Source organism: Theropithecus gelada, chromosome 10 (assembly GCF_003255815.1).
Source record: "Theropithecus gelada isolate Dixy chromosome 10, Tgel_1.0, whole genome shotgun sequence".
NCBI classification, from domain to species: Eukaryota; Metazoa; Chordata; class Mammalia; order Primates; family Cercopithecidae; genus Theropithecus; species Theropithecus gelada.
Genome location: NC_037678.1, coordinates 72612584 through 72637076, shown reverse-complemented (window position 1 = coordinate 72637076; position 24493 = coordinate 72612584). Strand labels below are relative to the sequence as shown.

General features: G+C 49.3%; 1 protein-coding gene across 2 annotated transcripts in view; it reads right to left on the bottom strand.

The window, feature by feature from the left end:
- Positions 1 to 24493, bottom strand: part of SNPH (syntaphilin) — a 42494-nt gene that overhangs the window by 6698 nt on the left and 11303 nt on the right. Inside the window, exons 3-5 of one of the 2 annotated variants that reach the window (XM_025400423.1) lie at positions 5278 to 5374; positions 4445 to 4552; positions 984 to 1133 (exon numbers count right to left, since the gene is read on the bottom strand). In XM_025400423.1, the coding sequence (XP_025256208.1) occupies positions 984 to 1133; positions 4445 to 4552; positions 5278 to 5327 (308 nt within the window). In that variant the 5' untranslated portion in view covers positions 5328 to 5374. Of the gene's footprint in view, positions 1 to 983; positions 1134 to 4444; positions 4553 to 5277; positions 5460 to 24493 lie in introns of those variants that run through there. The other variant, XM_025400422.1, reaches the window with a different exon arrangement.

The following is a 24493-nucleotide window of genomic DNA, read 5'->3' as shown; positions in this document are numbered from 1 at the left end:
TTGCTTAATGGGAATGGGGTTTATTTTGAGGTGATAGAAATATTTATGAAATTAGATAGTGGTAATGGTTGCAAAATTCTGTGACTGTACTAACAATCATCCAACTGTACACTTTTGATAGGTGAATTGTATGGTATGCAAGTTACGTTGCAATAAAGCTGCTGTATATAAAAAAAAAAGAAAGGAAAAAAGGAGCGATCATCATGCCCGCTCTGAGCTCCAGCCCCACACAGCACCTTGTCCAGCTCACAATAGGCTGCACGTTTGCATAGACACAGTCCAGAGAAGGATAGTTAAGACAATGGGAGATCACCACCCTGAAGTGTAGATCACAAAGATGAAGCCACTGGGCTGGAGGGTAGAAGCTGGGAGGGTAGGGATTACGCACTTGAGAATGAGCTCAGACAGGCCTGTGGGGGCTCCTGGGAGACACCTGGGCTGGGGAAGAGCTCAGCAAAAGGCTTCTCATGATCATCCTCCACAGCAGGAAGTAGATGAGGAGAAAGGTTTCTGGGGCCTGAAGTCGAGGTTGGCCACAAGCCCTCTGGCGACTCACTCAGGAGAAGCAAGGAAGGATAAAGAGTTGTTTCTCCCCCACAAAAGGGACAAGTAAGTCAGAAAGAAGCCCTGTGCTCCAACTCCTGGAAGTCGGGAGCCAGAGGAAAAGAAGTAGCCAGAGGGGCCGCCAGGCTGTAGCTGGGAGAGGACAGCACAGGCCGGAGGCCCCACAGGATAGGCCCTCATGGGAAACCGCTCCCACCTGGCCCCCAGCAGCCTGGTGGAGCAGTCAAGGTGAGTAGCTGCTGGGGATGAGGGTCTGCAAGTGGGCTCAAAAGAGGCTTTGCTGGGAAGGAGACAGCAGATGGATGCTGGGAGACCCCCAGCCACTCCTCCTTCCAAGAGGCACGCCAGGGCCCTGGTTTCTCTGAGTGTGGAGCTAGCTGGTGGGGTGCCCCCAGGGCTGCTCGTGGCCACCCACTCACCGGTCCTGGAGCCGGTCCTGCGTGTCCTTCAGCCGGGCTTTCAGGTGCCGGATGCACACCTCTTTCTGCTGCAGGGGGGTCAGGTACTGTTCCGGGGTCGGGGGCTTGATGCCATGGTTGTCACTGCACAGCGTGTATTTCATGGAGCGCCTGCAAGGGGATGCCCATCATCAGGGAGGGAGGAAGAGGTCAGGCAAGGCACAGGTGGTTTACCTCTGGGGAGCAAGGGGACGCCAGCCTCACCACCCCTGGCCACCAGATGGCTCCAAGCCAGGCCTCCCACACAAGGCAGGAGAACCCTCAGCCTTCTGGCAGGTGGGTTTCAGTAGAGTTCCTCTAAGTGAAAACCAGTGTCAGGATGCAGGCTTCCGAGCTGCTCTAGTTATGGCTGGGTGGGGAGATATATCCCAGAGCACACGCGTAAGCCTGGAACCAGGCCAAGCGCTTGACCAATGCCGTCAATCCTTACAGCAACCCTGGAAGTAGGGACTGTCTTCATCTTTTAGAGGGACCGCTGGCCTCAGAGAGGTTAGCTCTTGCCCCGAGGCCCTCAGGCAATCCCAGTGGTGCATCCCAGAACCCAGGTACCTCGTCTTCCAACCCAGAGAATGAGCCTGAAGGCTGGAAACTCAGGTGTAAGTGGCAGATTCTGGGTCTGCATGGCAGACAAGGACTCACCTCCTCAGAGGAGGAAACATCTCCCAGGTGGAGGCAGAAGCTCTCCTCTCTAGAACCAAGACCCCTCACAGCCTGGGGACAGGGAAGGCAGACAGGCGCAGGCACAGCTCTCTCCACACACGCCCTGGCACTCTCACTCCTCAACCCCACTGTGTACATGTGGGTGTGCACTACATGCATGCACACTTCCTGGGATGTCAATTCCCAGTCCGTTCGCACCTACATGCCCACATACATGGAGACACACTTGTGCCTCGCAGCTACTCACAGGTACTAGGGCACCAGCCCAGGCACAGGTTCACACTTTCACCTCCGGGGGACACATGGGAGCACACATGTGAATACCTGCCAGCTCTGGGCAGGGACCTGTCCACTGCGGTACTCTGGGGTGGCAGCAGGCTGGACGTGCACTGCTCCCAGCACAGGGCGACACTGACATGGTACCCTACCAGGGCAAAGGAGAAGGAATTGCCACCCAGAGGGCAGTCAGGTGCCAGTAGGGGAGGAAGGGCCAGGCTTTCAGAGGGAAGGAGAACACCCCAACTCCACAACAGACTATGGCCCAGCCAGCTCTACTCTCAGCATCCTGGCTGCCGGTTGTTCTGCTCATAAAGAAACCCTGGATCTTGGCTTAAAACCTGGACATGTTCTCACGCGACTAGAGACTCAGGCCTTGTTCCCATCCATCCAACTCTGCTCCTTGAGGGGAGAGTGACTGGCAGGTCTAGGGACGGGCAATGCCCCTTTATGAGCCTGGAAAAGGCAGGCCCTGGTGAGGCCCATTTGCTGAAGCAGCCAAGCTGGAGGCAATTTTAAAAGTTCCATGGATGCTGTATAGTGTTTACTGAGGAAAAAGTACTTGTAAGTCGTAAACTGTCAAAGAGAAAGTGGTTACAGAAGTTGAATGAGACATGGTTTTCTTCTATGTACCCACCTCATGGCCCCTAGGTTAACTCAAGCCAAGTCACGCAGGTCTCCTCTCTGCTTGGCAAGGGGTGGAGGAGTCACCCCTTGGCAAGGGGTGGTAGGAATGGGGGAACCAAGATTAGCTAAACTAGTAAGGATTGAGGATTAAAGAGGAAGTAACTATTTTACATTTTTCATTTTGCTTTCATGAGTATTTTTCCCCAATATAAAATTTAACACATACACATTTTTAGTCACTAGCTCTATCTTTGTAAAATATATGTATGTATACATATATATATAAACTAAAATTAGAAAAAAAAATATGCTACGGTGCATGTTTCTCAGCTATTCCTGCCTTGGAAAGCCTGGCTTTTTGCAGAGGGGACCTAACTGTGGCCCCACTGCTCACCCAGGGGCAGCAACCTTCATTGTGGGTAAGAAGACTGGGAGCAATTCTCAGCCCCGGGGTTGGGATTATCTCCATGGGCTGCAGTTATGAGATGCGTTACAAAATCTGTTACTAATAGAAAAGTATTAAGTTGCCAATTATATGGTATTCAAAATGTAAATTAACATTTCAAAATGTAAGTTAACACTTTACTCCTATGTCCCCCAGTCTCTGGGGTGGTGTTACAGCCAGGATGCTGGGGCATGGGTCCTGCACATGGGTGTTACCCATCACATGTGTCATGATGGAAATCTAAGAGCTGCTGTTTCAGTGGCTCGGGACATCGAGTCACACAAATGACATCCTCTCCACTGAGCCCTCCCAGGAGGTGCTCCAGCCATGGGAGCCGCAGGCCGGGCATCTCCTGGCCTTAAGTCAGATCAAAGCTCTAACGACAGGAGGTATCAACTATCGGCCAACTAGGATGCACAGGCGGTGTGTAGATATCAAGTCACTGAAGCTTCTGAGTTATTCGCTCCACTTTAAAGAAAGGAAATGGAGGCTGAAGACAGGAAGAGACCAAATCCAGAGCCTATGCTCGTCCCCACATGCCCCAACCTCTCACTTGTATTTCAATGCTGGGGAAGCAGGACAAGGCCTACCATGATAGCTCTTGCTTCCTGGTCTTCAAGGACCCACAGCTCCCCTACACCTGCTTCTCCAACATGATCCTGCTTTGTGAGTCCAAGTTCACCTCACCCAAGACTACAACTTGGCATCTGCTGCATTCATAACATTTCGCCTTCCAAGCCAATTCCACCTCTGCCACTCTCAAAGTGTTCCCCTGAGAAGTGCATGATGGTAGACGCTGTAGGCTGCTTCCCAGCACTCATCTTGCTTTCTTCGTAGCAGAACCCCCATTTTGTCTGGGGTGGCGCTGTTCTGGGGAAGACACTAACTGGCCCTGCAGCTAGAGTTATTCACATGACCCAGTTCCAGCCAGCAAGAACTGGCAGGATTTGGGGGCAAGGTGTCCCTCTCAGAAAAACAACCTCTGAGAGGGCTTTGGTCCTTTCCACCTGTTCCTTCCCGGAGGGCAGGCCTGATACCTGGAGGTACAGAAGCCACCTGTGATGACAAAGACAAAAGCTGTACAGTAAGGATGGTGGAGCATGGAGAGAAGGCATGGGGTCCTGACACTTCAGAGAGCTGCCAACCCCTGGCTCCTTGTTCTGCAAGCATCACCCCTAGTTTGTTTAAGCCACTGTATTTTTTTTTTTAATGTACAGCTGCATATTGTCATATCCATCTTACAGATAGGAACTGAGGCTCATAAAGGAGAAGTGACCTGCTCAAGGTCACACAGCCAGCGACTATGCTGGTGTCGGGGGTGGTTAGAACACGATCCTGCTCCCCTACCTGCCCCACCCCAGGACAACCTGTTCCCAGCCAGCAGGGCCAGGACCAGAGAGGAGGGGCCAATTACCTTGGCGTGGGACTGCTGTCACTGCCCTTGTAGGAGCCGGAATTGCTGCTGCTGCTGAGCGAAGAGGTGCCGTAGGCATCCCGCACGCTCACGGGTGGAGAGGTGCGCCTGGAGGCAGGAAGAAGAGGCAGGTGCTCGTTCTGGCTGGCGGGCAGCTGCGGACACTGGGCGAACACTGCCAGGCCGCTGCGGCCCAAAGTGCCCCCGCTTTGGGGTCACCGCAGGGGAGAGAAGCAGGGAGAGAGAGACGCACAGACAGGGGTGACAGAACAGACAGTGCAAATCAAGATGGAAAACCAGAAGAAGGCTGGTCCTCCTGGCTCCCCAGGGACAAGAATGGAGGCCGGCAGGGCTGCGGGGCAAGGGTGGGGCCTCATATGTGCTTATCAAGGTCCTCAACTTCTGGGGTTCCCCAAACCCAGGGGAGGAGATCCCTGCATAGACTGAGACAGAGGTGGAGAAGAATGGGGCATACAGGGGTGGGGACAGGAGGAGGGACCCCCGGGGGTAAAAATCAAGGGACACCAGGTGAGTCTGAGTGGATGACTGCACGACTCCCCTCCAGTCATTGTGAAAAATCAAACAGTATTGATGAGGCTACTGTTGGTAGGAATCCAGTGGTTTACGCGTTCCGAGAACTCTCACATCCACTCTGTGTCATTTGAGCCATTGAATAGTTCCAGGAGGAGGCAGGTGTTAGCAAGCCCATTTTAAAGATGGGAATGGGAAATGATTTGCTCAAAGACACACTGCAAGTCGGTGGCAGGTGGAGAGAGGCCCGCGCCCGTCTCCCGCCCTCCGAAGCCTAGGCTCTGAGCAAGGGGGAGACTCACCTGCGGGATCCAGCAGAGGTCCGTCGACTTCCCGGCAGGGACATGGCCATGAGGCTGCGGGTCCGAGTAAGTGGTGGGATGGGTGGTATCCCAGGGGCTGAGGAGAGAGGGCGGGTTGGGGGGCCCGCAGAAAGGGCCGGGCCAGGCCACGTCATCCTCTCGCTGGGGCCGCTGCCCGGCATGGCTTCTCTTCTCACCCTTCGGCAGGACACCCCAGGAGCGAGGGTCTGGCAGGCCACGGCTGCCTCCACCAGTGAATTGAATGGGGCTGGTGCACAGGTTCCCACCACCCAACTTAAAACCACAACTGTCAGGAATGGCTAAAAATCATCAGTCCAACCCTGTGTTCTCCAGATGAGTGAATGTGCCCCAGACAGAGTGAAGGCTGTGCCCAAGGTCACAGAGGCTTCAGGAGCAGGGCCTCCTGACTGCTGGTACTGAGTCTTCTACTCTACAAGCCAGGCCTGCTTCTTCCCCTGGACCCTGATACTCAGACCCACACACCCCCTTGCTGTTCAGTCCTCCCTCTCTGGTAGGGGCTGCAGGCCGTAGGACTCCTGGAGCAGGACCAGGAACCCCGAATTAGGATGGGCTGGTCTCGCCGACCATCACCTTCCCAGTTGGCGCGTGGTTCGGGGCTTCCCGTCTACAGGGGAGACAAGACAGACCAACATACCAGCACATGTGTAGAAAGACATATGGATACACACCAACACGAGAAGGTACCATGTCCCTGCCATTCCAAGACGTGCCACACGTGCCTCCACGAATGTGCTCAGGCAGCCAGCCCATGGCACAGGACATGCAGCCAGGCCCTCCCGCACCCACACGGCACACAGGCATATCTGCACCCACCCATGCAATGCGCATGCTGGTTTTGGCATCTACCAGGAATGTAGGGGCACAGACTTAAAGCAGAAGAGCCCTGGGGTGGATGGGAGCAGAGGCCCTCCGCTGCGGGTGTCCCAGTGGGTGGACCCAGGAGGAAGCGTTCATGTCTAGAGAGACCCATCACTGGGCCTCTTGCTAAGTGGGCAGGTAGACTCAAGCCCCTGGTTCCTGCCCCCGAGTCCTCAGGCTTCTTTCCTGGGTAGGGGCTTGGGCTCCAAGGGCAGCCTTTCCGGGGTTTCAGGAGAGGAGAGGCCCCATGCTGGGCTGGATTTTCACTGTTGTGAGGAAGAGGGCTATACTGGGCATTAGCCCAGAGTTACTGGAGTCTGGGGCAGAGTGGGGAACCTGGGCTCTTTGCAGCCAATGTGCTGGTCCTGTGCCTGGTCCTGTGCCAGCTCCAGAGACCTCAGTCCCCTCCTTCCACGCTCACAGCAGGGACTGGGGACAGCAGCCTGGGTTCCAGGAGACTTGGCTGAGGATGTCATGCCCGGACCTCTCCCCATGCTGGAGGGAAGCATTCACCGAGCCCCACTCCACACCAGACCTCGTGCCAACCACGCTACGTACATTATGCCATTGACTCCTCTCAACAACCCTATGAGGAAGTGCTGTGATTAGTCCCCTTTTACAGATGAGGAATCCAGCCACCGAGAGGGAAGGACTTGGCCAAGTCACATCCCAGGTGTGTGGCAGAGCCAATATCGAAACCCGGTCAACATCAGATGCTGAGGGGCTGGATCTCAAACCCCAGAGTCTCTAGCCCGGGGACCACCCCCTTCCCACGTCAGGGCCTCCCCGGAGCCTGGTCATCCCAGCCAGTGGCAGGGCTGCCTCCTGAGTGGACAAAGGCACTGCTCAGATGGCCTGTTTCCTGGCGGGGACATAGAACACGGCCTGTTCCCCTGGAGGGTCTGGACACAGCCAGCATTGTCTGCCTGGAGGTGTCGGGTGCTGGGCTGCAGGACCTGCCGACACCACGCTTGTCACCTGAGCTGCTTGCCCCAGCTTGGCAATGCTTCCCACTCATCATGCCCCAGTCACTCAGGCAGGGCCTCCTGGAACTGTAGGGCTGGCCCCTAGAGCAGGAACCATGGAGGAGGGGTGATTTGGGGGTGAGAGGACATCAGTGCTCCTCCACGCTTATGAGGATGGCCATAAATGGCTCACTGCCTCCTGGGCACAGGAAGATCTTGACAGCTTAGGGTGCAGAGGGAGACATGGGTAAGGGCTCCAAGGATCACCTGCCATTGCCTGAATCCTTCTGTGGCAAGGTGGCCATGCTGAGTGCTCTCGTCTGCCTTGGCCCATTACTTCAAGCAGCAATCCTTCAAGGCCGGCTTTGTTATTGCATTTGGGCCCAAGGTCACACAGCTGCAGGTGTGACATGCTCTGGCTTCTGGTCAGCCTGGCTTCACTAACAACTCTCCCACCTTCGCCCCTGCCCTTCTGGCTTTTGGGAGGATACAAAAAGGAGGCTGAGCCTTCAGGAGGACTTTCCAGCAGAGGCAGGACTCATATCTGAGGATGGGCTCTTCCAAGCCAGCGTGAGTGAGTGTTCTAAGGAGCCAGGAAGGTCCAGGCAGAGTGCTAGGCCCAGTCCTGGGAAGCAGGCAAAATGCCTGGTTTGTCTTAGAGCTGTGTGTGGCCTTGCTACAATGAGGGCCTTGTCCCAGCTGTCCCTGTCACTACCTTGCTTGGCAACCCCACACCTGCCTCCTCTTGAGTTCCCTCTTCCTTCCTCCCGGGCGTGGGGGAGGGAAGGGGATGGCATTTGTACCTGGGTACAGCTAACAGTCTCCTGGGAACCCAGAGCCAGCTATTCATCAGGGACAAAGGTGGAAGAGGCATTTCCCCTACTGGGATGGGACCTTGTAGGCAGGGTCCCTCATGGGAGGGCAGAGGCCACCCAGGCCCAAAGGGAGCCACTTCTCAGGATCTCACTCAGAAAACTCAGTGTGCACCCTGTGCTCTCTCAGGTCCTCCCTCCCTTCTAGGCCCCAGAAAGGAGGCAGGTTGCCATGGTGTTTGTCACCATGCCACCTGCTTAGCCTGGAGTCCCACAGGCCTCTCCCCAGGTGGCCAGAGGCTGCCACTTGGAAAGGAAGGTAGAAAGAAAACCCTCTAACTGCGGGAAGCTGGGCTGATAGTCTCTCATCATTTTAGCTCCAGAGTAAACCCAGCCCCTGCCCTCACTGAACTTCCCTCCACTTCCCCATCTTGTCCACACCATAGCAACCCTGCTGCATCCAATCCTTTGACTGCTCCCTCAAATGCTCAACACTTCCTAAGCCCCCCAACAACGGGGGTCCAGGGAGCAGGAGACTAATGACTGCAGAAATTGATATGAACTGCTCTGGGCTAAATGCCACCTCTATCGCCCTTCAGCTGCATGCCTTGGGCAAGTCACACGACTTCTCTGAGCCTCAGTGCCCATACCTGTAACTGGGGCTGTAATGAGCACACCTCACATGGTTACTGTGAGAATAACGTAAAATAATGTGAGTACGGGGCTTGGGCCAGTACCTATCACACAATAAACACTAAAACATGGGAGCAGCCAGTATTTTGGAAGTAACATGAAGTGAACTTCAAAACAGAAACATATTCAAGGCATAATAGTGTATTCAGGAGGATCCAGGAATGCTTCCCTACACAAGGAATTTGCACTGCGTTTTGAGGGATGAATAGGAGTTCACCAGGCAGCAGCAGCAAATGGGAGGGAAGGAGAAGCCTGGACACAGGCAGTGAGTGACAGCTGGCTGCTTGGAAACTAGGGAGCCCAGTGAGGGCAGAAGTACAGTGGGAATGAGGCTGCAGGAGGAGGGGGGCAGGCCACACAGAGCCACCTAAGCCAGGATCTTGTCCTGTGGGCAACAGGAAGCCATGCAAGTGCTTTATAGGAAAGGGGCACAATCATATTTGCATTTTAGAAAGTTCCTGGGTAGGCAGCCTGTGTGGAGAGGGAGGGATACCAGTTAGGAGGTTACCAATCAGGGGAGAAATTAGGAGGGCCTGGGCCAGGGTCATGGCAGGAACAATGGAGAAAAGGGCCTGGATCCTTTTCAAAATTCCTTGGAAGTCCCAGATTAGGTAAAAATCAGAGCAAAGCTCTTGATGTGGCTGTTTAAGGCCCTCCCATTGACACCTTTTCCAACTGGCTCTCTGATACATCCGGGAGACTTCAGCTAGTCACTCCCAAATCTGCATCTCTACATGGGCTGTTTGTCCTGTCTGCAGCACCTTCCCTGCCTGTCCTCAAGCATACATTGCACTCTTTCTTTAGGCCCCACCCACAGCCTTTCCACAAATGACTTCTCCTATCACTTACTGTCTCGGCCACTTAGGGTGCTATGCCTTGGACAAAAACTCAGGGAACACCATCCCCTGGGAAATTTCATAAAAACAAACCCAATCAACACACAATTGTCGGTAACACAATGTTTTAAACAAGCACATTGGATAGACCAAAGAGTCAGATTAGATGGTCTGTAAGGTGCTCTGGATCTAACATTCTCTAATTCCAGGGCTGTTAATGAAATTATGGGCTTCTCATTGATGCTTCCTTCTCCTTCATTACTAGGACTTTTGGGTCTCAGTTTCCACATATGTAAAATTAGGAAGCTCCATTCTTCAAAGAGACATGATAGCATTTTACTCAATCAACAAGTCATGGGGGAAAAACCAGGTGCTTGGGTTAATCTAATATTCCAGCTAAGCAAAAGTCCCTGTATGTACTATAATTTATCTTCTTTCAAAGAATTAGCCATTGATACAAGAAGAAAGCTATCCTAAAATCCAAGGGAACAGAACAATCTGTGTCTGATGACTCAAACCACTGACAGCTGTGGAAAGCAGAGCGTTGCAATCAACAGAGCAGAACTTAGGAGGGATCCTCTCTTTGCCAAGGCAACACTAGAACGCAGAACATTCCACCCATCAAACAGCAGAGCGCCTGGTGCTCCTAGAATGCTAATGCAGAGAGGTGGGAATAGAAGACAGGCCTGGGAGTGTTCCAGAAGCTGCATTCTAGATCTCAGAAGATTAGCACTATCAGGGCTATTCACAGCTGAGGAGTTCAGTAAACCCCACACTGACTATGGCCTCAGCAGCCACTATGTGCCTCTGCTCCTCCTTTGTCAACAAAACCGAGGATCTTCCTTCCAGGACTTGCTGGCATTTCTCCACTTTGCTTCCTGTTTCCTGCACAAGCCACCCTCAAATCTGGGACCACAGATGAGGTGCCATCCAACTTCTTCTCACTGTGGCAACCCCAACACAGCGGCAAGGCAGATGCATAACTTGGCCAAATGCTGTGAGGAGGTTCCCCAGGCAACCAGGATAGGTTGAGGGCTGAGGCAGCTGCTACACATGACGTGTCTCCAGTCCTCAGATTCTCCTTAGACTCAGACTCCAGAGCTGAAGGGCATTGAGCCTAGGTCTTCAAACCACCCCAGAGGACTTGCCTCTGCACCTACTGAGAGGGGTGGCTCAGGCCTCCTTCCCCATTTCACCTGAAGAGGCTCCTCTCATATATGTTTTACATATGGAAGGTGTGAAGTAAGACTACTTTTTAAAAATGAGTTTTCAGGTTAAAAATCTATGGAATACTTATTTTCCACAATGAGATATTGCTTTACATTTACTTGGATGGCTAGCATGAAAAAGATGGACAATAACAAGTGTTGTCAAGGAGGTGGAGAAGTTGGAACTCTCATGCATTGCTGGTGGGGATGTAAAATGATGCTGCTGCTATGGAAAACAGTTTGGTGGTTCCTCGAAAAGTTAAACATAGAATTGCCATATGAACCAGCAATTCTACTGCTGGGTATATACCCCAAAGAATGGAAAATAGATGTTCAAACAAAAACTTGTATGAATGTTCACAGTAGCACTATTCTCAATAGCTAAGAGGTGGAAACAACCCAAATGTCCATCAAAAGAATGGATAAACAAATGTGATGCGTCTATGCAATGGAATACTTAGCTATAAAAGGAATGAAGTATTACTGATCCATGCTACAACATAGATGACCCTTGACAACATTATGCTAAATGAAAGAAGCCAGATACAAAAGGCAACATATTGCATGATTCCATTTATATGAAATGTCCAGCACAGGCAAAAGCATACAGAGAGAAAACACACTGGAAGGGAAGAAGAAACAGAGAATGATTGGTAATGGGAATGGGATTTCTTTTTTGGGAAGATGAAAACTTTTTAGAAGTAGATAGTGGTGATGGTTATATAATTTTGGGAGTATACTAAAATCCCTCAGTTGTACATTTTAAAAGGTTAATTTTTCTTTTTTTTTGAGACAGAGTCTCACTTTGTTGCCCAGGCTGGAGTGCAATGGCACGATCTTGGCTCACTGCAACCTCTGCCTTCTGGGTTCAAGTGATTCTCATGCCTCACCCTCTCAAGTAGCTGGGATTATAGGCATACACCACCACACCCAGCTAATTTTTGTATATTTTAGTAGAGATGGGGTTTCTCCATGTTGGCCAGGTTGGTCTTGAACTCCTGGCCTCAAGCAATCCACTCTCCTTGGCCTCCCTGCTCCCAAAGTACTTGGATTACAGGTGGGAGCCACTGCATCCGGCCATTAAAAGGATAAGTTTTATGGAATATAAATTATATCTCAATAAAAAACAAATTTTTAAAAATACATGTAATATATATTTTATTTTATTTTTTTAGAGCCAGGGTCTCACTCTGTCACCTAGGCTGGGGTACAGTGGCAAAATCATAGCTCACTGTAGACTCAAAGTCCTGGGCTCATGTGATCCTCCTGCCTCAACCTCTCTAGTAGCCACCTCACCTGGCTAATCTATTTTTTTATTTTTTTAAAGGTGGGGGTCTCACTATGTTGCTCTTGGTGGTCTCAATCTCCTAGCCTCTAGAAATCTCCCAGTGTCACCTCCTGAGTTGCTGGGATTACAGGTGTGAACCACCATTCCCCTGATTCCATTATATATACACACACACGTGTGTGTGTGTGTGTGTGTGTATTTAAATGAACCGTTGTATTAATAAAAAGACAGGCATGGTCCAGAAAGGGGTAGGGACTCTCCCAGAATGGCTCAGCAAGTTGCAGCAGAAGGGGAGCAAGAGTCAGTGCTCCTGCCTCTACCTGACTTCAGGTAGCTGGGCCCAGGATGCTTACCTAGAGCTCCTGACTCTGGGTCAGCCTGGAGGAGACAGGTGGCTGAGGTTGCCCCTAAAGCTCTTGCATATTCACAACTTCGTTGAATCCTCACAAGTTCCCCATAGAGGGAGGACAGGTGGAGACTAGTCCATCTGATCTACGGCAAACCTGAAGCCCCAGAGGTTACAAGAGTCACCAAGGGCTGGACCCTGGATTTCCAGGTCATAGGCACCTGCATTTCTACTGCATCATGAAGGTCTCATAATACAGTAGACCTGGGACACTTATCGTTCTGCTGCATAAAAGAAAAAACCTTCTTTTCCATGAGACTCTAAGATACCACAATGGAGATGAGCAGGTATATACCTGCATTTTGGGCTGCTCATGCTTCCATAAAAGCAGGACATCACAGACATAAGAGGTAAGCATACTCTAGAAAGTTGTTTAAAAAGAAATTCTTGGCCAGACACATGGCTCACACCTGTAATCCCAGCACTTCGGGAGGCCGGGGTGGGTGGATCACCTGAGGTCAGAATTTCAAGACCAGCCTGGCCAATATGGCAAAAATCTGTCTCTATTAAAAATAGAAAAATTAGCTGGGCAAAGTGGTGAGTGCCTGTAATCTCAGTTACTCAGGAGGCTGAGGCAAGAGAATCACTTGAGCCTGGGAGGTGGAGGTTGCAGTCAGCCGAGATCACGCCATTGCACTCCAGCCTGGGTGACAGAATGGAGACTCCGTCTCAAAAAAAAAAAAGAAAAAGGAAAAAAAAATTCTTCATGTGCCTTCTTCCTAACTAGTGACTCTCCCTGTTCCTCTAAGAATCAGCCTCACAGGCAAAGGAGAAGCCCTTTCCATGAGGAGCACTGCTCTTTCCTCTTCCAACAACTGCTGCATCCCACCCAGCAGCGCAGGTGCTATGCAAGCCCACCACTGAGAGACCCGCATCTCCTCTGAGCTATATCACATCATCCCTCTTGGTGACCTTGGGTCTTTGACCTCTGTTCGTCTCAGCTATCTCATGCATTCACTCAGGAAGGCACCACCTTCCTGGCCCTGCCTGTCTCTTCGGGATCCAACCAAGGTAATGAATGGAGGGATGGGGGCAGTTCTTGGGAAATTAGAGGACTGAACATTTCTTGCTATCACTATTACCTGTCAAAGGAGATCTCTCTTTTTCCCTTCTTCAGAAATAATTCTTGCTTTATCACCTCAGGGGACGCCAGCAGGCCCAGGCGTGAGTGACTCTGAAGTGACTGGCAACCTCTGCTAGGCCAACTGACCTGGGATGGCTTTCCAGAGCAATGTCTGGCAGGCCTCCTGTCTGGGTAGGGAGTAGTAGGGGGAGCACTGGTTCCCATGCTTCCACCATCCCAGCTGCTCCAGGGCTGCCCCTCTGCAAACACCCATGGAGAAATGTGAGGAACGGAGGGGCAGTGGTGCCAGCCCCAGCTTGGTGGCTGCCTGGCAAGTGGCTCCTGGCAGATGGAGGCCCTTCAGCAACCTTGGCCACAGCATATGCTTCCCTGGGTTTCCTGACTGATAGAGCTGTCAAGCCTCAGTCCGGCTTCTCTCCCCTCCCCCTTCTCCCAAGCTTCCAGCTCTAAAGCATCACAGGATGAGGAACATGGTGAGACTTCCATCCCTATAGATTCTCATTTTTTTCCAGATTTCTGCCTTGATTCTTAGGATCCTGGAGTCATGTCCCTAATCCCCTGGCATTTACCCCAAGTACCAACAGGGACTAAAACACTCTCAGAATCAGAATGGAAAGGATCTGGAGTAGACCTCCTCACAACCTATCATTCTATAGAGAAAGAAACCAAAACCCAGAAAAACCATGTTAGTTGCCTGAGGTTACCCAGAAAGTCAGGGACAGAGCCTGGGCTTGGGGCTAGACTGCTGAATCTAGCAGTGAGGCTTCTGTACCACAACCTTTGCCCTCACCAGGGCAAAAAAAAAAAAAAAAAAAAAAAATAAGAAAAAAGGGTACCTTTTCAAGTAAAGAAGTCTTGGAAGGAAGGCCTAGGGGTATGACAGGAGAAGTCCTGACCATTTTAAGGCAGCTTATAAATGACATGCAAAAAAAATATGCATTGAGACTGAGGCCCAGGGAAGAAGGGAATATCCATGCTGACCACGAATACATGGTGGCAATAATGACATTGAGACTCAATTGCAAGTTTCCTGGCCACTGATGCCAACAGGGAAAGTATGCTCAGTTTTGTTGTTCTCATGGTTGTGGGAGGGCAGGAAAAAAATTGGTTCTTTGGGAGAAATAAAGATATCCCTAAAATGAATGTTACAAGGAACATTTTTGCATGGGGTTGGCTGCAGGGCAAGATGATGGTCCACTGGGAGTCTGCAAAGCGGGTCCTAAGGAAAGATGGTGCCCTCAGAGCTCCCCAAAGTTGCCCTGTGTGTGCTATGCTTTGCTCATGTGAGACTGAAGGACACATGGAACACACAGATCAAAGGACTAAAGGGATGTGGAGATGTCATCTGCTCTGCCTGTGAGGACAGCCCCTTTCCACAGACAAAGCCCCCATGCAACCTGAGATCAGAGAGCTTCCTCATTCTTGGTAATACAAAACAAGAAACCACATGAAATCACTCAGGCTCTCTCTTGCACTTGCATTCCCTCCCTGTCACTCGTGCACACACACTCTCTTTCCTGGCATTTCATGACAATCGAGTCCCAACTGCCACATTTTCTAGACAGAAAAGTGAAGACTTGCCAAAGGCCACAGTGGAGCCATAGAAGCAGGGCCAGCTCATTCTAATCCCACCAATGGTTCCAGGCATGCCGCTTCTGTTGGAAGCCAAGGTTCATCTATCTTCCTGCAGCATCCAGGGGCTCAGCAGGGAGACACGGAGCCCTGCGCACCCAACCATGCCTGTTTTAGCCCAGGAGCCCATCTCGCAGCAGCTCCTTCATCTCTCCTCTCAGCTCCCTTCTCCCTCTCCAGCTGCAGCTGCCTGCTGTCCTCAGCAGCTGATCACTGTCCACCTGATTCCCAGTGGCACTTCCCCATGCCATGCTGAATTCTTTCACCTTCGATAAGATCCAGGGCCTCAACAATGCCCAGTGTGGCTCACACTTGCTGGAAGAGGGTGGGTGATTAATAAATGCCTCTCCTAATAAGTTTTCCTTCTCTGGAGAAGCTGCCCTACCTCTTAATTTAGCCAAAGTAAGCATTCTAAAATGTTTTAAAAGAGAGATTCTACAAACAACTATGTCCTATTTTAAAGGCCCTTTACCTTTTATTTTTATTTATTTTTATTTTTATGAGATGGAGTCTCGCTCGGTCGCCCAGGCTAGAGTGCAGTGGCGCGATCTCAGCTCACTGCAATTGCCGCCTCCTGGTTTCAAGCGATTCTCCTGCCTCAGCCAGCTGGGATTACAAGTGCCCGCCACCACCCCTGGCTAATTTTTGTATTTTTAGTAGAGATGGGGTTTCACCATATTGGCCAGGTTGGTCTCAAACTCCTGACCTTGTGATCTGCCCAAAGTACTGGGATTACAGGCATGAGCTACCGCGCCTGGCCACCCTTTATCTATCTCAGAACGAGTTTTCCCCTTTTGCTGAGAAGCAGACTAACCTGACAGAAAGAAACCTTGGCTTGAGCATCAAATGTAACTGAATTTTAGATCAAATATGACTGGATTTGGAAATTTGAATTCCAAACTCCACTACCCACCATCTTTATGACAGTGGGAATGCCGCTTCACTCCTCCAAGCCTCATTCTCCTTATCTGTCAAATGGGGCTAATTACAGTTGTGCATGAGTATAATCACAGCGAGCAATAACACATATGAAATGCCTAGCAAGGACCTGGCATAGGGACAGCACTCCAGAAATAGCAGTAATTATTTATTTGCCTGAATATATTCTTATTCTTAATGTTATTAATGTATGTTATATCTTTCTCCCTGTTCAAAATCTTAATCTGAAATACTATACTAGTTTGTATCTGAGAGGTTCCTGACTACAGATTCATTTTATGCTTTCTTTTTTTTTTCTTTTTTCTTTCTTTTTTCTCGCTCTGTCGCCCAGGCTGGAGTGCAGTGGCTGGATCTCAGCTCACTGCAAGCTCCGCCTCCCGGGTTTACGCCATTCTCCTGCCTCAGCCTCCTGAGTAGCTGGGACTACAGGCGCCCGCCACCTCGCTTGGCTAGTTTTTTGTATTTTTTTAGTAGAGACGGGGTTTCACCGTGTGAGCCAGGATGGTCTCGATCTCCTGACCTCGTGATCCACCCGTCTCGGCCTCCCAAAGTGCTGGGATTACAGGCTTGAGCCACTGCGCCCGGCATTTTATGCTTTCTTAAGTCTACTTGCAAAAAAAAGAAAAGGAAAGAAAAACCCCAAACCAGTCATTGGAGACACGGACAACAACAGGGCTTCAGGACATCACCACTTTGGTCTAACAGAGTATCTCAAAATTAATACATCCAAAATATGAATTTCTGATTTTGCCTTAAAAATCTGTTTTTCTGCAGCTTCCCTCATTTCAGTTAATGGCAATCCCATCATTCCAGTCAGGTAGGCCAACACTCTGACATCTATCAGAAAAACTTGTCAGCTTTTATTCTCTGCACAGTGTATGCATTTTACAGATGAGGAAACTGAGGCTGACACAGTCACAGAATCTGACACCTTTCAGCATCTTCACTGCACCATCCCTGGTCCAAGCTACCACCATCTCTCTCCTGGATGATGCAGGTCTCATTATCTCCTACAAACTCTACCCAGTTGCTCTTTGGCTGATGTAAAGTTCTGTGCATCCCTCCCCTGACCCCCGCTTATCTCTTTGACCTCATCACCTCTCCCCCTCATTCACTCTGCTCTAGCCACCCTGCCTTCTTGCTCATCACGTCCTCAGGGCCTCTGCACATGCTGTTCCTTCTGCCTGGTATGCTCTTCTCCCAGATCTCTGCCCCGTGTATTCTCTCTCCCGCTTCAGGTTTTTGCTCCAAGGTCACCCTCTCAGTGAATCTTCTCTGACCACTGTGTTTAAAATACAACCCGTCCTCCCAGAGCACTCCTCTTTCTTCCCATGCTTTGTTCTTCTCCACCGTCCTTAGCAACGGCTAACCTATTTATGTATTTATTTATTTATTTTATGTCTTTAGAATATAAGCTTCAGAAAGGTAAGGATAGATGCCTATTTTATGCTTTATTTAGTCCCTTGTGCCTAGACTAGTGCCAGTCCACCACAGGCCCTCAATAAATCTTTGCTGAATGAATAAGGGGGTCTGCACTGATTTGGGTTGATGTCACCACCCAAGTAAGTGTAGGCTTCTTAGCAAGTCAACAAAAGGGGGTTGGGAAAAAAAAAAAAAAAGCTTTGTGGTACTTTGTCAGAGTTCTTACCAGAGCTCTTGCTCTTATAACTGGTCTGTGTTGTTTGTTAGCGGCCTGGCATTGGAGTTTGGAATCTCTTTTCTGGTCCAGTCTCATTTTATAGCTAGAAGATCTGAGGTCAGCGTGGGGGTGGGTGGCACTTGCCCAAACCCCAAGTCAATCAGCAGTGGGGCCAGGACTGTAACCCCAAGCTTACAGCTCTGAATCCAGGGCACTGGAATGTACAAGGAGGCTGAGAACGCAGCCTTGCAATGTTCTTTTGGTTGGTTCCCAGCTGTCAGGTAAGAAGAATGGGCTACTTGGGCTGAGGGGAAATCCTTTTCAGGAAAAGGCTGGTGGGGCCAGCGAGGTAAAGCAGAGAGCACCAGCTCTGGCTGCATGCAGCTAAAACCTTCCTTCTTCCCACTTGCTGGCAAACACTGATCTCCCCAACCTTGTAAAATAAACTCAGGGGAAAGGCTCAGCCTACATTGGCTCTGTTGACATAGCACTCTCAAGTGTCCCTCTCATTCCCCTTTCCCCAGAGCAGGCGTCCTAGGGACCCCTGACGTGATGTAAAGAGCAGGGGCTTCATCCTAGGGCAGAATCAAGCTGGAAACCAATTCTTAGCATAGGGCTGACCACGAGCTTTAACTTCATCTGTAAAATGGGGTTTCAGTTGTGAAGACTGAACTGAGTGGCACATGCAAAGAGCCTGGCGCACACACTGCTGGATGAACAGTAATTTCTTTCCTGTATGTTATAAACCAAGGCCCAGAGACAATCGAGTAACTCATCCCAGAAAGGTACCGAACTAAAATGGGCTCCCTTAGCTCCGAGTGGGTAATTTTAAAGTTTTAAATACAGTTGTAAACATAGTACATACCCATTTAAAAGCCTTCCAGTTTTGCTACTCAAAGATAAACCACTGATTAATTTGACTGCTGCCCCTTCTCAGGCCTTTTTCTAAGCACGGATATTTTTAGGGGGTGTGGGGTTGTTAGGTTTACACAGTTATAGCTGTGGCAAAAACATAACTTGTATATTTTCAAAATGTACCATAGTTTAAGAATCGCCCATGTGGCATATCCTTTATAAAAAGTATTTTATGGGCTGCATAGTATTCCATTTGATGGGTCCATCATGGTTCATTTAGCCTCCCTCTCTGCTGAACATTTAGGCTTTCTATCAAAAATAATGTTACAGTAGGTATCTTTGTGAATAATTATTTTCCTGTATTTAGAATTATTTCTTTAGGCTGGTTCCCTGGTGATGGGTTTATAGAGTCAAAAAGTATGAATGTGCTGCCAAACTGCTTTCCTGAAGGGCTAGGTTGCCTATTGGTTCTCCCACCCATAATGTACACCCATTAGCTGGGTTTTCTATGTGATCAAACCACCAGCACTTAGCCAAAGCCTTAAAAGGCAAAGTGTTCAAGCTCAGACATACAAATCATCCAAGATGATTTTTCTATGTCTCTCCGGCCTTGTAGCAAGTATCTTCACCTCTACCCTCCACCCTGTACCCTCTGCCCCATGGCAACGCAGGCGGGGAACTGAGGCCGAACTCAGAAATGGCCTAGCTCCAAGATTGAAAGCAAGCTTCCCAAAGCTACTCCCCCTTCTGATGACAGCATTTCCTATCTGTGTGGCAGTTCTGGCATGGCTGTTTCAGTCAATATTTACCAAGTGTCTATTGTGTGCCACTTCCTCCTCTGACAATAGTCCCACAATCAAAGCACATGTGAGTGAGGGATTGGGCAGAAGAGAGAGGGACTCCTCTGCAGAACTCAGAAGCTGGTGCCCTTGAGCAGAGCTCTGGAGGACGGGTGCATAGTTGTTCTCCAGGTACCCAGGAGCTGCCCGTGGAGGAGCATTCCACATTCTGTGCAGGAACAGGGGTTAGCATTTACAGAGTCATGAAGAGTAAGAGAGCTACAGGGGGCTGGGTACTGCTAGACTACACAGTGCAGGGGCAAAGGGAGAATAGATAGAAGGGCTGAACCTACAGGAAAAAGCCTTTTGAGCCCACAGAAAAAGTTCTGGTCAAGTTTAAGGTCAAAGTCGGGTTTACAGTTCAAGGTCAAGGCAGGTCTAAGGCTCAAGGTCAGATTTATATTATAGATGATAACCCTGTACCAGATCTGCCAAGTATGGACTGGGAAGAGATGAGAAGAAGCACCAGGACAGAAGGTCAGGGATGATGAAGTTTTAATGAAGACTATAGAAGTTAAAATGAGAGTGGAGGTGAGGAGGTAACAGAAGTAAAGGTGGCTTCAAAAGAAATTTAGGAAGTAGACTCTTGAGGACCCTCAGAAGAGATAGGCCGTAGGGAATGAAGGAAAGGGAAGAATTGTGATGACACCCAGGCCTCTGCGTGGGTTAACTTTGCTGCCTACCCAATGTTCTATCCCTCCTCCCTCAATAATAGAACCCTATTCAGGGGTGACAAGATACCTAGCTTAAAACATGCAAACACACACCCCACGCTACCCAGAGTTGCTGTGACAGTTCTGGGCTGTGAGTTGTGAACAGCAGCACCCCGGGCTTGGGAACCTGGCTAGGTAGGTGTCTGCTATCCTGCAAGGGCTAAAAGAGGAATGGGCATCATGCCTTCAGAGGCTTGGAGTCTTCCCAGGTGCTAGGAACAGAGCTGGATTCGGAATCAAGGCTTAGTAAACACCTGCTGAGGGAAGTCAGGCAGCCAAACAGATGACCTGACAGTTCTGAGAACCCCATCCCATCAATCCAGGAACCAGGAAGAGGGACCCTGAGAGAGCTCCATCCTCTCACCCTCTTGGGACAAAGCCTGGTATGGTATGGAGACCACAGTGCTTGGGGCCAGTACACTCAGCTCTGCCACTGAGTATGACTCATACCTAAGGCATACCGCTCTTACCTCTGGGTCCCTCAGTCTGCCCATCTATAAAGTGGAGATAACACATCCCACCTCATAGAGCAGTTGTGACAACCTGACCTCTGTCTGCCTTGGCAGCCTCATTTCCCACACACCTCCTTTGCAATTCATCTTGAAAATTCACTGGACTTCTGCCTATGCAGTGCCGTCTTCCTGGAAAGCTCTCCCAAGCCTCTTCAGCCTACTTATTTTCCAAGTTCAATCCAGGCCTGAATGCTTGTGTGTAGCCTTAAGGGAGACAGAATTCACAGCTGGAGCACATCGTGCACCAATAGGATACAGGCTGTTTACACACATCCCCACCTGTAGACCACAGTCTCCCACCCCTTGGGAGTTACTGAGCCTACATATATACGTGCATGCACACACGTGTATGTGATGCTGACGAGCTGAGAAAGAGGTCTGGCAGAAGAAGTCACAAGGTCCTCGTCCAGGCTCCACATAGCTCAGAGCAAAGCAGTAAAGCTGTGAGCACTGCTCCGGCCAGTGCATCCCCTAATCTGGTCAGTGTGGAGCTCAACAAACCTTCCTTCCTGAATAGATAGCCTCTCATCTCTGCCTCCAAAAGGCCTTTTGATGGCATTGGTGCTGACAAACGCTCCTCGCCCTTGCTGTTGGGAGGGTCGGCTGGAGAACTCTACTCCAGCCTCTCAGCCACAGGAAGGCACTGCTGTGCACATCCTCACAAGATGAGGGATGCTAAGTTACCTTACTCGCCCAGGGTCACAGGAATAAAAGGCATCAAGGGCCAGCCAGGCCTCTCTGGACATCAGAGCTGTTTGTGGGCTCTGACACTAAACCTTCATGGCATCTAAGGGACTTAGGTTCCCTGTTTGCAAAATAAGACTGTTGAGACCTGTGAGCTTCATGTAGGTCCAGGTACTATCCTTCCATGATTCTTGGTGGTAGAAGGGAAGAACTGAATTCAGAAGCTGGAGTCTGGGCCAGGCGTAGTAGCTCATGCCTGTAATCTCAGCACTTTGGGAGGTCGAGGTGGACAAATGGCTTGAGTACAGGAGTTCAAGACTAGCCTGCCAACATGGTAAAACCCCGTCTCTACTTAAACATACAAAAATTAGCCAGGCGTGGTGGTGCATGCCTGTAATCTCAGCTACTTGGGAGGCTGAGGCAGGAGAATCGCTTGAACCCAAAAGGCAGAGGATATAGTAAGCTGAGATCGCACCATTGCACTCCAGCCTGGGCAAAAGGGCAAAACTCCATCTCAAAAAAAAAAAAAAAAAATCCGCCAAGTATGGTGGTGCACACCTGTGGTCTCAACTATTTGGGAGGCTGAGGTGGGAAGATCACCTGAGCCCAGGAGGTGGAGGTTGCAGTGAGCCATGATGGTGCCACTGTACTCCAGCCTTGGTGACAGACTGACAGAGTGAGACCCTGCCTCCAAAAAAAAAAAAAAAAAAGAAGCCGGAGCCTCTCAGGAAACTAGTCTTTCTGTCAGTGTCTCTCTCACCCACTCATACACACTAAGTATGAAACTTCCACAAGGCACTCTAGGGCTAGCCCTACACCCTGGGAGAATATATTTGCAAAATATATATTTAACAAAGAACTTATATCTAGAATGTATAAAGTACTCTTATACAACTCAATAAAAAGGCCAACGGCCCAGTTTTTAAAAATTAATGGGCAAAATACTTGAACTGATACCTCACCAAAGAGGATGTGTGGCTGTCAAATAGACACAAAAAGATGCTCAACAGCATTAGTTATTAGGAAAATGCTAATTAAAGTCATAAGGAGATACCATTACAAACCTATTAGAGTGGCTAAGATTAAAAAGACTGACCATACCAAGTACTGATGAGGATGTAGAGGAGCTGAAACTCCCATAATGCTGCCAGTAGGAATGTCAAATGGTACAGATGCTTTGGAAACACTCGGGCAGTTTCTTAAAAAGTTACATATATATTTACCAAATGAATACCAAAAAGAATACCAAAGCTATTCTTCTCCTAGGAACTTACCCAAGAAAATAGGAAAGTATATGTCCCTTGAAAGATTTATACACATACCTTTATAACAGCTTTACTTGTAATAGTCAAAAAACTGAAAAAACTAAATGTCCATCAACAGATGAATGTATAAACAAGTGATGATTTATCCTTTCTCCATACTATGGAATATGAGTTCAAGATCAGCCTGACCAGCATGGTGAAACCCTGTCTCTACTAAAACTACAAAAAATTAGCCAGGTATGGTGGCGCGTGCCTGTAATCCCAGTTACTCAGGAGGCTGAGGCAGGAGAAGTGCTTGAAGCCGGGAGGCAGAGGTTGCATTGAGCCAAGATCATACCACTGCACTCCAGCCTGGGCGACAGAGTGAGACTCTCTCCAAAAAAAAAGAAGAAAAAAAAAGGAATAAACTATTAGTATATACAACATGAATCTCAAAATAATTATGCTGAGTGAAAAAGTCAAACCAGAAATGTGCATATTATTCCATTTATATAAACTACTAGAAAATGCGAAATAATCTGTACTGACAGAAAGCAGATCAGTCATTGCCTGACGATGAATGGGGAGGAAGCTTTTGGGGATGGTGGAGATATTCACTATCCTAATTGTGGTGATGGTTTCATCAGTCTAGAAATATGTCAAAATTTACCAGACTGTACTTTAGGTATGTGAAGCTTGCTGTATATCAACTATATTTCAATAAAGCTAGAAGGAGGAAGATGGGAAGGAGTGGAGGAAAGAAAGAGAAGGCATAGCAAACAGGAGTCGTCTTAGGAAGCCAGGCAAACAACACAAACAACACACACACACACACACAGACACTGACACACAGACACACACACAGACACTGACACACATACACAGATACACACACACAGACACACGCACGGACACTGACACACATACACAGATACACACAGACACACTGGCACAGACACATACACATAGGCACACACACAGAGAACACACTGACACACACACAGACACAGACACACACAGGCACAGACACACACAGGCACACATACACAGACACACACAGACACTGACATACACACACACACAGACACAAGACACACCCACAGATACACACACAGACACACAGGCACAGACACACAGGCACACACACAGACATACACACAGATACACAGGCAGACACACACACAGGCACACACATGGGCACACACTCAGGCACACATACACAGACACAGACATATATACAGACACAGATACACACAGACACAGGCGCGCGCACACACACACATACACACACACAGTACGAAACTCCCACATGGCTTCCACTCCCAAGGAATCCCTCAACCCAGGATTCCATCTGATAGGGACACCAAAGCTTCTTGTCACTCACTCAACATTTTTCTAGAATGTTTCCTGTGTACCTGGTTTGTGCTGGGCACTGGGGATTCAGAGACAAATCAAACAATCCTTGCCCCAGGAAATTATTTCTAGCAGCTGTGGTAGAGCCTTCCCCAAATTCGATCTAAACATTTAGCCGCATGCCCCTAATATCCCAGCCAGATTCCCTTCACAGGATCCCTTGGAGTCCTTCCTCCTGGGCCTGATTTTGTTTCTACCTTTGCCACCTCTTGGGAGAAAGCCTTCAATTAGTTCACAACTCCAGCAGAATTCTGTCTTTTATCTGTGCAAAACAGACACCCAAGCTGAACCCCAACTGATTTCTAATAATTGGCCAACGAGATCTGAGTCAAGTCTTCACAGAATCGCAAAAATGCTGGACAGGAAAGAATCTGAAGGTTTCAAAGCCCAACATCCACCTGACTGAAGTTCTGTTTCTCGGAATAACATTCCTGTTCTGCAGTCACCCGGACCCAGTTAGAATACCTCCAGTGAGGAGGGAGCTCACTATGAAATGAAGATGTGCTGGCGCTTTGGAAAGTAGAGAAGTTATAAAGAGATTCCTATACAATATG